General features: G+C 38.7%; 1 protein-coding gene across 1 annotated transcript in view; it reads right to left on the bottom strand.

Moving 5' to 3' along the window:
* The window catches only part of hcfc1b (host cell factor C1b), a 32484-nt gene that overhangs the window by 12365 nt on the left and 5285 nt on the right, over positions 1 to 14834 (bottom strand). The window contains 11 exon segments of the mRNA XM_058783970.1: positions 4772 to 5284; positions 5287 to 6334; positions 9217 to 9413; positions 9526 to 9664; positions 9781 to 9920; positions 10120 to 10333; positions 12178 to 12279; positions 12580 to 12804; positions 13121 to 13315; positions 13965 to 14116; positions 14230 to 14553. Of these exon segments, the coding sequence (XP_058639953.1) occupies positions 4772 to 5284; positions 5287 to 6334; positions 9217 to 9413; positions 9526 to 9664; positions 9781 to 9920; positions 10120 to 10333; positions 12178 to 12279; positions 12580 to 12804; positions 13121 to 13315; positions 13965 to 14116; positions 14230 to 14553 (3249 nt within the window).

Raw genomic sequence — 14834 nt, 5'->3', positions numbered from 1 at the left:
AGTTACCTAGCTTCAATGATCTATGCTAAGCTATGCTAAAAGTGCTATCGCCAGACCCAGAGATCGGCTGAATGGATTCCAAAACGGTAAAACTCAACTTATTAACTCTGGGGAAGTTGGAGAATGAGCCTATTTCCAAAAAAAGTGGAGTGTTCCTTTAACATCAGTCAGTCAAGCATAAATGTATTATGAGAATCGAGTACTATTTAATGATATAACTTTAGCAATTAGAATTAAAACTTGGTAACCATGTATGAAAACAGTCATTTTAACGGAACTGGTGGTGGCGCTTTTTTCATTCAGTGTTTCTGTAAAAAATGGGGGGGAAACTAATCAATAATACTGATAAGATAATAATCATACTATGAATTCTACTAAGAACAACATAAAACGCACTAAGGATTAACGAGCTGCTGGGTTCATGAATATTAATCATGTTGTCTGCGTTCGCTTGAACTGATTTGCTGAAATCAAACCAGGGACGATAATAGGTGAGCGCCAGCCAATGAGATTGTCATTTGCACATTAGCTCCGCCTACTACCGGAGAACCCGGCAGTTCTAAAAAGCTGAAGAATTCCAAAAAGGAACTCAAAGGAAAATACAACAAAGAATATCGTTTACATACCATGCAGAATTGACGCGCTACATGTAAGACTCTCTCTCTTTGCGTGTGAGGAAAAAAGCAAAGCGACGGCGAGTCGTGCACTTCACACTAGAGCTTACGGTACGTCAAATACAGGTGCGCTGCGCATCCATTCAGATGATCTGAAAAATAGCACAGACCGCTTGACGGAGAGAGAAACTCTGAAGCGCTCAGTCAGAGTGTTCGGAGAGTGACGATATATCTGTGCTAAACTTATACATAGCCTCCAACTCACACACTGGAGAGTAAAATCTGAGCATTTATTAGCCAGTGGCTAATATTATACACTATTTAGTCGCCCAGGGTGAAGATTTAGTCGCATATGCGAGTGATTTACTGGCTGCTAGCACGTTTGTATTTATTCTTTGCTGCTCTAAATAGTGGTTGCTTGTGGCAACACAGCACAACTTCCTGTGTTTGCATTCTGAGCAGTGAATTAGAATTGATTTCTGATTTGCAGCGTTAAGCAAAGCTAGCGCGCATAACTATAGGTCTTGTTTAAAAATGGTATCTGATCGGTACATGGGTTCAAGTCCTCGCCGATACCAGAATTTTTTTGTGGTATCGGTGGAATTTCCGATATTAGTATTAGAATCGGAACAACCCTATTTATTACATAACCGACAAGGGTTTACGTGAATAATCACCAAGTACTGCATTTTGACACATTTTTGCATGTATTTGACTGTTTAGGCGCTAAAAGATGACTCATCTCTGAGTGCATACACAGTAATCTTCCAGAGGATGCGCAAGTTCTCTTTCATGCTTTTAAAAACAAATAAATCTAAAACAACTTCAATCAAGCACGTCCCATTTTGCAAAAGTCTCGTTACATGATTTTACTGATCTGCACGTGAAATTGGGCTTTTATGGAGAAGCGAAAGCGCACCACTGGAAATGGGGCGGAATAGAGCGCGATAATTGTTTCATCTCGATTACTGTATTTTCATAATCGTTGGAGGCCGAAATCTAACTGAATTTCAATTAATTGCACAGCCCTACATAAACACGTTATAAAAATAATACACAATTACCACCATTTAATTAATAATAATAAATACAAATACTAACAACTAGGGGTGGGCGATATGGCAAAAATATAATATCACGATATTTTTAAGAAAAATCACGATTCACGATTTTATCACGATTCTTTGTCAAGTTGGTTTTACTATTTTGCAAGTTGTCTGAGCATTACAGCCAAACTAATTTCCCTATTATAAAGACAAAACCTTTCAAGATAACAAAAAGTATTAAAAAAAGAATGGTGGATATTTAGGCCAAAGTGGGCGAAGATCTTTGTCATTATTTTATCTTTGTTATTAAAAAATGAGAACAAAGATACACATTACAAATACTATACAAATAAAACATTGTTTTATTTTCAGGTACAATAGGTGTATTTAGCAGGAGCATTCAATAAATTGAAATCAACAAATATAAAAATAAAACACTATATAGATTGATTCCTATTAAATCAACTGTATTAACGTTTTTCAGTTAAGAGTAGTGAGTGATTTTTCTCTTTGTGTTTTGGTGTTTTATTAACATTGAAGGAATAATTAACCCCAAAATAAAAAGTGTTTTATATTTATACCATCATTTACTCACTCAAAAGTTTCTTTAAACCTGAATGAGTTTCTTCTGCTAAACATAAATGCTATTTTGAGGAACGTGGAAAACCAAACAGTTGCTGGTCCCCAGTGACTTATTCCATAGTATTTTTTTATCCTTCTATCAAAAGTCAATGTGGACCAGATACTATTTGGTTACCCACATTCTTCAAAATATCTTCTTTTGTGTTCAGCACAAGAAAGAAATTAATACAGGTTTCGGACAACATGCGAGTTAGTAAATAATGACAGAAATTACATTTTAAGGTGAACTATCCCTTTAATGACAGTCGGCAGCATGTTCAATACTGCCCCTTTAAGACATGCACGCATCTAATATACAGAGGAACGCATCCATTTTCTCTCAGCTGTTTACTTACTCATTTTAAAGCAAAAAAAAAAAATCTTTTGACTGAAAATTTTTCCTTGGCCAAACCCCATTCCACAGCCATACCTGTCCATACGCAGAATACGCAAGCTGCGTAGGGCCCCGAAACACCAGGGGGCCCTTGCTCTCAAAGATTTTTTAATTTTAGTTTTGTTTTTGAGTTTGGCCAGCGGTTATGAAAACATGAATGATCATTTCTTTTAATGCGGTGCGCTGTCACCCGCTCTATGTAAAAACTAGTCAATGCATGTAACGTGAATGTTGTACAGTCTCTTGCTCGAGACTAAAAAAAAAAAAAGTTGAAAGCGTATCAAGCCACGGAAAAGATACTGTTTCTCGAGCGCTTTCCGTGAGCGTGATTTGAGATGGAGTGAAACACAGACAAATGCGTTTCATCCATTCTTTCGCCCCCACAACCCTCAGTCACCTGCACTCAGAATTGAATTTATATTAACTAAAAAAAGTAAATAGTAAATAAAAAAGTAAGAATCAATAGCACAAACAAAAACAACAAGATACAAATTAAAATTATCAGTACTTATTTTTTTTCAGTTAGGTCTAACTATAATCTATTCAACTGTAAAATAACAGTGTATTCACTGTATAATGAAAGACAGCAGCAGGTTTATTTAGGCTGCTGTCTCTTTAAGACCTCATGCATGGATCTAATGTGGTACACATGGTTCTGTGCTTACTTTTCTTTTTAGGAGCGCTTGTCCTCCTAATTTAAAAAAAAATTAGGAGCACCTTCTGATCAATAATCAATAAGAAGTAGAATAAGACAAATTAGTTACCAATCATATGAGGCTCAGAGGTGGCATGAGTGCAATTAAATTCATAGATTCATGTGGACATTGTTTTAAATATAAAATTTTGAATACAGAAATATTAAATGATTTAAATAACTGAAATTATATACGCTAAAAATTAAACTGAAACCGCCAGCAGGTGGCGGTATGTCACTGATTTTAGCACTGAATCATTTATTCAATTGATTCGTTCGAATGGCTGATTCATTCAGGGATGAAGCAAGTGACTGTCTTTATGAAAGGGTAATCATGAATCACTGACTCACAGAAATCACAGAAAATGACAGCGCGCAAGCGAGTTCTCAAGACTCAAAAGTATGTGCAGATGTGATACATTCCGTCGGAACCTGCGGGAATGAGTAGAATTATTAATAATAGTCGAAATCAAGTTCTGCTCTGTGTTCTCTGCTAATAACCCGACTGTGAATGATGCGAGCGGCGTTACTATGTAGTCAGTGAGAAGCTGCAGACGTGGCGGGGATGATTTTTGGTGTGTGGCAGAACAACAACAATGTGCTACATGTTACTTCTCCCCTAATTTTTTCCAATTGACGGAAATCCGTCGTAGACTCGCTGTAATTAACGGAAATCCGTCGTGACGACGGAGAACTTTAATCCCTGCATCAACCTTGTGTGTTTTGACAGTATTAGTGCACAAGATAACTTGGTTCAGTAATCAGGCGCTTTTTGACAGGCTTTAGCACGCACGCTTCGGGTGTACAGGCTCAGAAAAAGCGCACATCAGACCGACGCGTGAATAAAACATTTAACCGGCAAGGCTTTAAAGCAGATCCGAATAATGTACAGTATATTGAGACGGAGGAATAAGAACTGCAGCTGATAGAATGTGCGCTGTAGCACGATACTACGATATTTCTTCAAAAGCAGATCGTGGAGACATTTTTATCGTCCACGATCAAAAATCATCATATCGCACACCCCTACTAACAACCAATAATAATAATTGTGCATTTAATAATAGAATCATTATATTATTGCTTTTTTATTTTCACTTGATTTGCAGCCCTTTTATTAACCGATTTTAATGTCTGGCTAATGAGATCAGCGGCACAAGTTGGTACAAAAATAAAAATAAATAAATAACCCTTTGGTTACGTATACTACAAAGTCTCTCTTCTACAAGCTATAACACATGAAAACATGAGTGGATTACAAGCATCTGCCAATTAAGCTAAAAAAAAAAGAAAAATGCATTCCCTTGTTTAGTACTACTACTAATAATTATATATTTAATATATTATTAAAATGTTCATATGTACACAAAAAATAATCTTCAGGTGTTGTACAGATAAATACCTGCTCCTTCTCCAGTTTCTAAGCTGCTTGTTGCTGTCGTGGCTGTGTTGGTGGTGCCGGTTTCATGAGTTTCACAGGGAGGATTGGAACACACCCTCTGCACAGCACCATTCTGTCCAGCACCAATAGAAGACGAGGCCTGGGTCGGCGTGTTGGTGGTGCCGGTTTCATGAGTTTCACAGGGTGGATTGGAGCACACCCTCTGCACAGCACCATTCTGTCCAGCACCAATAGAAGACGAGGCCTGGGTCGGCGTGTTGGTAGTGCCCGTTTCATGAGTTTCACAGGGCGGATTGGAACACACCCTCTGCACAGCGTCGTTCTGTCCAGCACCAATAGAAGATGAGGCCTGGGTCGGCGTGTTGGTAGTGCCCGTTTCATGAGTTTCACAGGGCGGATTGGAACACACCCTCTGCACAGCGTCGTTCTGTCCAGCACCAATAGAAGATGAGGCCTGGGTCGGCGTGTTGGTAGTGCCCGTTTCATGAGTTTCACAGGGCGGATTGGAACACACCTCTGCACAGCGTCGTTCTGTCCAGCACCAATAGAAGATGAGGCCTGGGTCGGCGTGTTGGTAGTGCCCGTTTCATGAGTTTCACAGGGCGGATTGGAACACACCCTCTGTACAACATTGGTTTGCCCACTGCCCATACTAGAGCTCGACTGCGTAGCCGTATTGGTCGTGCCAGTCTTGTGTGTCTCACAGGGAGGATTTGAGCAGACCTGCTGGACGTCATCAGACACAGGTGAAGCGTTTGTGCTGCTCGCCTCGTCCGTTTCGTCGGGACTGGAGCAAACAGGCATCATCGTAGAGGAGATGGCGGCCTGGCTCTTGTCGGAGCTCTGCACCGTTCCTGTCTGGTCGGAGCCCATGTTGGAGCGGGCAGTAGTGGAGGTGTTGGTGGTCCCCGTGCGGAGATTCTCCGGCCGCATGGTGCCCGATTCAGCACTGCTCTCTGAGACGGGTGTTGCTGATTCTGAACCAGAAGCTGAAGACGTAGTCGGCGAAGATGTTGTCTTGCTGTTCACGGTTTCCATCTCTTTAGATCCCATGTTGCAGCTGGCAGTAGTGGCTGTGTTGGTGGTGCCTGTGTCATGTGTCTCTGAGGGTGGGTTGGTGCACACCTGCTGTCCTCTGCCCATGTTCGCAGAGGCCGTGGTTGCCGTGTTGGTGGTGCCTGTCACGTGCATCTCACAGGGAGGGTTAGAACAAATTTGTTCTGTGCCCATTTTAGCAGAAGCCGTTGTCGACGTGTTGGTTGTTCCAGTCTCATGGGTCTCACATGGAGGGTTGGAACAAATCTGTTGGGTGCCCATTTTGGCAGAAGCAGTTGTCGCTGTGTTGGTCGTTCCAGTCTCATGGGTCTCACACGGAGGGTTGGAGCAGACCAGTGTCACAGTGGTAGCACCATCGCCAGCGCCGTCACCAGCATCAGCACCAGTGGTGGACGGCTGCTCTGAGGTGGGAGAGGCCAGGATGGAGACAGGAAGATCCTGTGCAGGCTGGGCCTCAGCACCACTTGGAGTCGTGATCAGGGTTACTTGAGTAGGCTGGGCTGCCGACTAAGAGGAAAAAAAAATTGAAATTCAAGACAGCTCCAGAATAAGCATTAATTACACACATCAAAAGGAATGGATAAATGAATTACTGTAAATAATTATATTATTTGTTTTATTATATTATATTTGTTTATATAAATAAAAAATAAACAGTTTCACCAGCCCCAAACTTTTAAACAGTGCAGAAGTAATTATAATTGATTACATATTTTGTATGTTTATTTTTGTTTAAATGTTTTTGAAAGAAGTCTCTTACGTTCATCAAGGCTGCAATTATTTAATGATAAATACAACAAAAACAGTGAAATATTACTACAACTTAAAATATTAAAATTTAAATTTTTATTGAATATTTAAAGTGTAATTTATTCCTGTGATGCAAAGCAGCTGAAGAAACTAGAGATCGACCAATATCGATTTACCGACATTTTTCCTGATATTTAAGCACTTTACCATAATCGGATATCGGTTTTGTAATATCGGATTCACCGATAAAAGCCCCCATCTTGTGGGTGCTTTGAGAATTGCACGCAGGATCGTCATTGCAGCGCGTCTTGAGGGGAGACGAGACTAGGGGGTCGACCGATATGTGTTTTTCAGGGCCGATACCGATTATTACAGACCAAGTGGACCGATAACCGATATTTTTTACCGATATATTATGTCTAATGTAAAAATGAAAATTAATGTCAAAATTAAGAATAACAAGGGCTCTGACAAAAACTGCCTTCCCTGGTGTTGATTGCACTTCTTACTCTTGTCATCCTCCATGCATCCATGTACAATAAGGGTAATATAAAATTAGTAAAAAGTGGGGCCACTGCACGCTTCATGATTAAGCCTATGAATACTGTACTACAGCTAAACAGCTTGGGGAAATGCAAGTATTTGGCTTCAATAATTTACATGTTAGAAATGTATGTGGAATAGCATAACCTCTCAAAATTATAATATAAAAGTGTAAATAATTTAATTGTCTTCATAGCTCCATTGTAGAAGATGAGAAGACTGCAACTATTTTAATTAAACTATAACACTAATAGCCTGTTATAGGCACACTTGGTTCAATAGCCTATTGAAATGTCACAATTTATGTCATCATAATCTTGGCCTATGTGACAGTAATTTCGATTACTTTTAATTTACAGTGCAGTGCAAATGAAGCCATAAAACATTAATTTCAGTTATCTTTTAATCAAATGAGAGTTAAACTCAATTTTTTGGCAAACAAATGGGTTTACCATTAAAATTAAAACATGGAATAAATAGCGTATTGTGTGATTATTCTTTTAAACAAAAGTTGTTGTTGTAGTAGTAGTAGATAAACCGAACTTATTTTGACGGGTTGCCATGAGGACCTCTTAAGTTTCTGTATAGCCTATGTATGTGATATGACGATCGTTTTACTCAAATGAAACGGTCAAATGCTCATGAAGCAACTCTCAGAGCAGTTCTGGGGATGTTGGTCATGTATTTATGTCCTCATTTAGTGAGACGGCAGATGCTGAAAACACCGCGAGCGTCGCGCACTTCAGTGTGTGTGTGTGTAATCAAAACCGCGTGTCTGTGCCATTCACATATACAGAGACAGCAGAACATACAGAATTCATATTTAAATAAGTCTTTTTGCGACGAACTCACGGAGTCACGTAACATAATCCGTCAAGTCCTCTCCAAATAAAGACGTAACTTTGCATGAATTAAATAATACAGCCATGAATGAGCGCATGTTGGAAATAAAAGCGCTGAATTTAATTCTCTCTCTGTTGTATATGCTCATCATTAGTCTCGTGAAGCCGCTTTCATTTTGCTGTTCACTCAGCGGTTGATGCTCAGGAAATGCTTCAGCACGGCCACTGGATGTAACTTTTAACAAGATTCACTTATTTAAAACACGCTAAATTATATTAACATTTATTATATAACCATTATTTCGCTAATAAACATCTAAATAAATACATCGCTATGGAAATTATTATCTCCGCGAGCGATCGCAATTTGAGTAGGCTATAGTTCTGTGCAAATGCACAGATAAATCGCACTCTCAGCAGGCATTTCATAATCTAGAATAACAAAAACATTAATAATTCTGATATAACATACCAGCTGAGAAATGCAATAAAACATGTTTTGTTTGTTATATTTCAATATTCCAGAGAATATTATTCAGTGAATTAACATTATCCAGTGAATCATTCTTCACTCTTTAGCCTATTAAACAGCTTATAAACCTAAAACTGTAGTTTAAAAAGAAGTTATGACTCCTGTTCTTTATTTATTTTCTCCATTTGAAAATGAGACATTCTACATTTATTTTGCTTATTGTTAAAATCAGTGTTGCCGCTGATGCTTTTTATAAATAAAATGTTTTTATTGATATGAATCATTAATATGATTAAATTTACAACAAATATTAAGATTAAATTTAACATGAAGGACTTAAATTTTAAACCTTTTTTTTAATTTATTTTTTTTAAGATGACTGAAAGGAGGAAAAATTTTTACTTTATAACAGTAAATAAATATTGGTTCTGCATATCGGTTATCGGGCACAAACATGCAAATAATTGGAATCGGTTATTAAAATAAATAAATAATCAATATCGGTCGATCACTAGAAGAAACATTTATTATTTTCAATGTTGAAAACAGTTGTGCTAAATATTTTTGTGGAATTGGATACGTTTTTTTCTGGATTCTTTGATAAATAGAAAGTTCAAAAGAACAGCATTCATCTGAAATCATGAAAATCTATTGTAACACTATAAATGTCTTTACTCTCACTTTTGCTCAATTTAATGCATTCCAGCTGAATAAAAGTATTAATTTCTTATAAAACATATACAATAATATTATTATTATTATTATTATTAAGTGTGACTCACTTGTATTGTAGAGGGGGTGAGGTTGGTCTGGGCAGCAGATACAGTGATGGCCGTGGGATTGATCACTTGGCTGGACAATGTGGCGATGGAGGCAAGTGTGGTGACTGGAGTCACCAGGCTGGAGTTAGCGCTTGCCACATTTGCCCCTGCCACGCTAGTCGATACAGTACCACTTACTGTACCTAGAGTTGTGACTCCTAAATTCAGAAAGGTTATTATTAATGAGTCACATATATCAAGAACAACAACTTCTCTGTAATTTGTATAAAACCACACTGCAGAGAAAGTTTACAGAATAAATATTCATACCTGTGGTGCCCTTGACAACCAGTGTGGTAACAGTTGGTTTGCCAGCGGACACAGAGCCTGGTGAAACCAGACGCATTCCACCCATAGGCACAGTGCGCAGGATAGTGCCGGGCTGCCCTGGCGCCCCCTTCAGGACCACCTGAGAGCAAGTCAAATATTCATGGACCACACAAAATACCAATTCAAAACTAGATGAGCTTAACATGATGCATGGATATGCTTTGACTGTGGTTACGGAGTTCAAATGGGCCTCACCTGTGTGACCCCCTGTTGTCCTGCACCTGTCAGTTTTGGCACAGCTGTTATGATTTTCCCTGGAGTACCCGTGCCAGGAGTAACAACCTTAGTGGTGATAATTGTGATGGGGGACTTGACACCAGGGCTGCCAGTCAGACCTTGTAATGAGACAGGAAATAGCATCAGGAAATCATGTGAGCTTGCAATGATGTGTAAAAACAGATCTGTTAGTTAGATATAAACAATATGTTGTTGTGTGGCTTAACTCGGAGAGCAAAAGTGAGTTATAATTTAACTAAAAGCTCTTTAAATGTTGCACAATTACAAATGAGATGAACAGTCAGACGTGAAACGGACCTGCTGCTCCTTGTTGGATAGCAGACATGGGAATGGTTTTAATAATGGTGGTTCCTGGTTTGTTGGCAGCAGTTGGAGAGACAGTGCTGATGCCCAGGATAGTGGGTTTGGTGCCAGCCCCTCCTGCCTGTGAAGTTGTAATGATTGTGGTGGGCTTGCCATCAGCAGATGTGACCAGTTTCAGGATGGTACCAGCAGGCAGAGGAGTCTTTGTCTAAGAAAAACAAGTACAAATCAAAATAAGTTACTTATTCAAGCAAATTCATAAGAAATGTTGAGTAGCATATCAGCATGATTTCTGAAGAATCATGTGACACTGAAAACACGGTGGAGTAATGATGCTGAAAATTCAGCTTTGTCATCACAGAAATTACAACTAGGGTTGTAATGATATACCGGTGTGGCGGTTTATTGCGGTTTGAACGTGCACAGTTATCATACCGTAAACATTTGTATATTTACGGTTAAAAAAAAAAAAAAAAAACACCCACGCATGTGTAACTTATTTCCGCTCTGCTGCTTCACTCTGCATTCACTTGGCTGCTTACACACGCTTACAGCGGAGAGAATGACAAAGATTATATCTATTCTAACATCCCCCGCCGAAAAAAAAAAAGTTAAAATCTGCAGTATGAAGAAAAAGAGAGGTTGTCCTCGAGGACGGATCCAATTTGCAAAAAATGTGGACACAAAGTGGCTGCAAAAGCAGGCAATACATGCAACATCTTTGCTCATATTTGCGGACACCATCCCTGCATGCAAATAAAGGCGTCACATTTATAAAAAGTTATAAAATCAAGGCCATGTGATTTCTATGATGCAGAGGGAATCCTGGTGCAGTCGTGAACATGGAATTTACAGTATAACGAGGGTGTCACGTAAAAAACGCGGAATCCGATGGACGGATAAATCAAAAGTAGATATGAAGTGTGTCTGTGAAGCGCAAAGAGACTGCAATATAAATAATCTGATTGTTTCTGCATGTCTCTGAGTGACGCCGTTTTAACTACCACACACTAAGTGTTTTCAGCGTCTACATAAACATGAACGTCGAGTAGCTCTGACAGAAAATTTTAACATTTCCTAGTTTTATTTGAGAAAAAACAATGTCAAATACACTCAAACTCAAAGTTCCGCTACAGCCCGTCAAAATAAAAGTTTGATTTAACTTGAAATTATGACAAATATATTAGCATTGTACAATGTACTTCAAAGTTATAACAACAACAATAATATTCTTTATAATGAATTTATTTAAACATTATTTTTAAAGAACATCATGTTTGTCCATGTTTTAACTTAGTATACCTCTGTTGTGCAGAACTTAAAATAAAAGTTGTTAAATTTTCATTTGATAACATTTTAAAACATTGAAGTGTGATATAGATATACATAAGGTGTATAGCTTTATTTTTTCATTGTTTTTTAAAGTGAAATGAAATTTTTTTTTTTTTTCAGAAGGAAGACTTCAATACTTTCATTTAAATGGTTTCAAGTTTGTTGTAATAAAGGATTTTTTCACTCAAATAACTTGTTCTTATTCTTTTAAGAGTCACTGTTACTGATAAGAATTATTGATTAATATATACCGCGATACCATTACGTGATATTTTCTGAGATGATTATCATACCAGGAAAATCATACCGTTGCAACCCTAATTACAACATGTACAAGTACAAATCGCAATAAGCTGCTTATTATAGGAAATAAGCATTACACAATTTAAGTACACAATTTATATTAACGGGATAAGTTCATCCAAAAATTAAAATTGTCATTTACTTACTCTACAGTTGTTCCAAACCTGTAGGGCGCTGTAACCAAACAGTTGACAGTAGTCATTGACTTCCATAGTTTTTTGGAAACTATGGAAGTCAATGGCTACCGTCAACTGTTTGGTTACCAACACTGTTCAAAATATCTTCTTTTGAGCTCAACAAAAAGAAAGAAACGCATACAGGTTTGGAACAATTTGAGGGTGAGTAAATGATGACCACTCTCATTTTTTTAAGTTTAGGTAAAAAATGTATGCACATAAAATGAGCAGGAACACTGACTTGTATTAGAGTAACAGGACTGCTTCCAGCCTGCCCGGTGACCGCAGAGGTTTGTACTGGTTTGGTCTGGACAACAGACATCATCTTCCCAAGGCTGGAGATCTGAAAACAAAGGGTTATTACTTGAGGATAACCAAGTCAACTACTATAAAACCCAAGTTGGATCATTAAAAAAAAAAAAAAAAAAACCTTGCCATATGATGAATCATTTAATGTATTCCTAATGGAAAGGTTACAAAATAATCTCATAGTGGTACCTAATTTAGGTCACAGTGGTTGAGCAGAACAAAAAACAAATAGAAAAGATGAAGAGTTTTCATGTTTGGGATTGCCCATAATTATAACATGCCTTGAATTCTTGTCACTATTAACTAATTTGAATTCCCCCCCCTTTTTTCTTACCAGAGGACCGCTGCCACCCATTGTAATGGGGCTCTTAACAAGGGTTATAGTTTTGGTGACTCCTCCAACCATGGTGGTGACGACCTGAGCCTGCTGGGCTACGGTTACGGTGCCTGATTTGTGCACAGTGATGATCGGCCGAGTCTGAGTGTTAGCAGTAGAGATGGCGGAAGTGCCGACCTGAGCTGCAGCTGTTTTCAGCATTCGGGTCGCAGGATTAGTAACCTGAAATGGAAGTAGGAACAAAGATACATCAAATCACAAACAGCTACAGGACAGGAAGTGGATAATCTGGTTGATTCAAGACCGGAAGGATGTGAGAAAGGGAAGCTGATGAAACATTCTTTTTTTTATGTTTTGTTATTTTAAGAACACATAAGATAGACAGTTAACCCAAAACACCTACAGCATCTTAATTTATTAATAATAATCCATTTTAGGCATGTAAAAGATGCCTAATGTCTGGACTGTTCTCAGACAGAATAAGCTGCAGATCTTATGTTGTTTAGTCAAAGGTCTGGTTATGAGAGTCGATACGTACCATTAAAGGTGAAGCTACTTTGACAGTAGCAGGCAGAGTTGTGGATCCAGGAGTCATAGCGACGGTTTTCATGATGGTGGCTCCGGCTGGAACATTTAGCACAGTGGTCGTGGAAGAGGGCGGGATCTTCTGTGTGGCGGCTGCAGCTGCAGCCAAAGCAGCCATGCCACTCATCTGAGGACTGCTGCCGATTGGCTAGAGACCAAAACCGTGTTACAAAGGGTTTCAATGCAAATTCAACATGGGATACATGGCTGAATGATTGGGGGAACAATTGAAATTTCCCATAAAAATTGGGCTTATTTGTAGGCCTTCACAATTTGGTCAAAAATGTCAATATAACAACAACAATAGCAATAATAATAACCGTTATTTATTAATAGATTATTTGTAAATAATAAAATGTAATAAATATTCTAATACATACATTAAACATTCATTTGATATAATTAACAATTTATTATTAATAATACAATTATTTATTAATAGTTTAATTGTAAACAAAATGTATTTAAGTGAAATGCAATACATTTCTTTTTAAATGTATTACTACTATAGACATAACTATTGCAATAACTTACTGTAAAATTACAACACTAATATCAATGTCTTAATTTCCTCATTTACACACTGGATCAAGAGCTTGCATGTGTGTAAAAGAATAGTGCTGCGCTTCACTCTAAAACAAGCAGTGCATATATTCATTTAATAAAAAATAAAAAATAAAAAAACCCGCAGATTTCGGGGTTTGATAATCACAAAGTCAAATTGCGTTTTCACTTTTAATTAGAGTAATAGGGCATCCCAAATTGAAAATACGCTGATAATGATTATCATGACATACCGCCCCCTGGGTGCTCTGTGCAGGGACAACCATGCGGACACCTGCAGGAAGTGATGTAACCGTGACTGGGGATTTTCCTCCTGGAGTGGCCTGACGCACAGTAACGACTGACGTCCCGGGGTTGGAATGAGGCGCTGCCACTTTGAGAATAGCTGGGAACAGAAAGTATATATTGGCTTAGGTGTCGTCACAATTATTAATACCATTCTTCACAGAAAGTTGCACAGTAGTCTGCCAGTTGCAAAAACCAGAAAGTCATTTTTACCTGGTCCACGAGGTGAGGCTGCAAGCGGGCTGCTTGGCATGGCGGTGGTGGGGGAAGGAACTTGTGGCACCATTGTGACCCCAGAAAGGGGCAGACTCTGAGCTGCAGGAGCAGCAGCGGCGGGCGCCGGACTCTTAGGCGAGTTGATGGGTAAAGACGAGATTGGGTTGACCGTTGGCGATGTGGCAGCTGTTGCAGCAGGGATGTCATATTTCTGCAGCTGCAGCAGGTAAGTGTCGGCGGTAGGCACTGCCCCCCAGCTCACCTCCAGAGAGTTGGTGTTGGCACGGACCAGCTGCACACGTGACGGAGGCTGAGGACGATCTGTTAGTGAAAAATTAGATTTTAAACATTGCCTGAAATAATATATAGCACCATGCCAGCTCATGTTGGAAAACTAATGAAAAATAGAAAAGGAAAATGTACTAAACTATATATAAACAAGAAACGAAACATGTGTGTGTAAATACTATAGTCCCAGCGTTTTCTACCACCCACAGGAAGGGTTTTGTAATGTTTATTTGTGCTACACTGAGACCACTGGGTTCACCATTTCTTGAGGATGTAAGTATTTGTAATGGGTAAGGTGTATTAAAGCTTCTTCT

This window comes from Onychostoma macrolepis, chromosome 08, assembly GCF_012432095.1.
Source record: "Onychostoma macrolepis isolate SWU-2019 chromosome 08, ASM1243209v1, whole genome shotgun sequence".
NCBI lineage: Eukaryota > Metazoa > Chordata > Actinopteri > Cypriniformes > Cyprinidae > Onychostoma > Onychostoma macrolepis.
The sequence above is the reverse complement of the archived record's forward strand: the minus strand, read 5'-3'. Positions and strand labels throughout refer to the sequence as shown.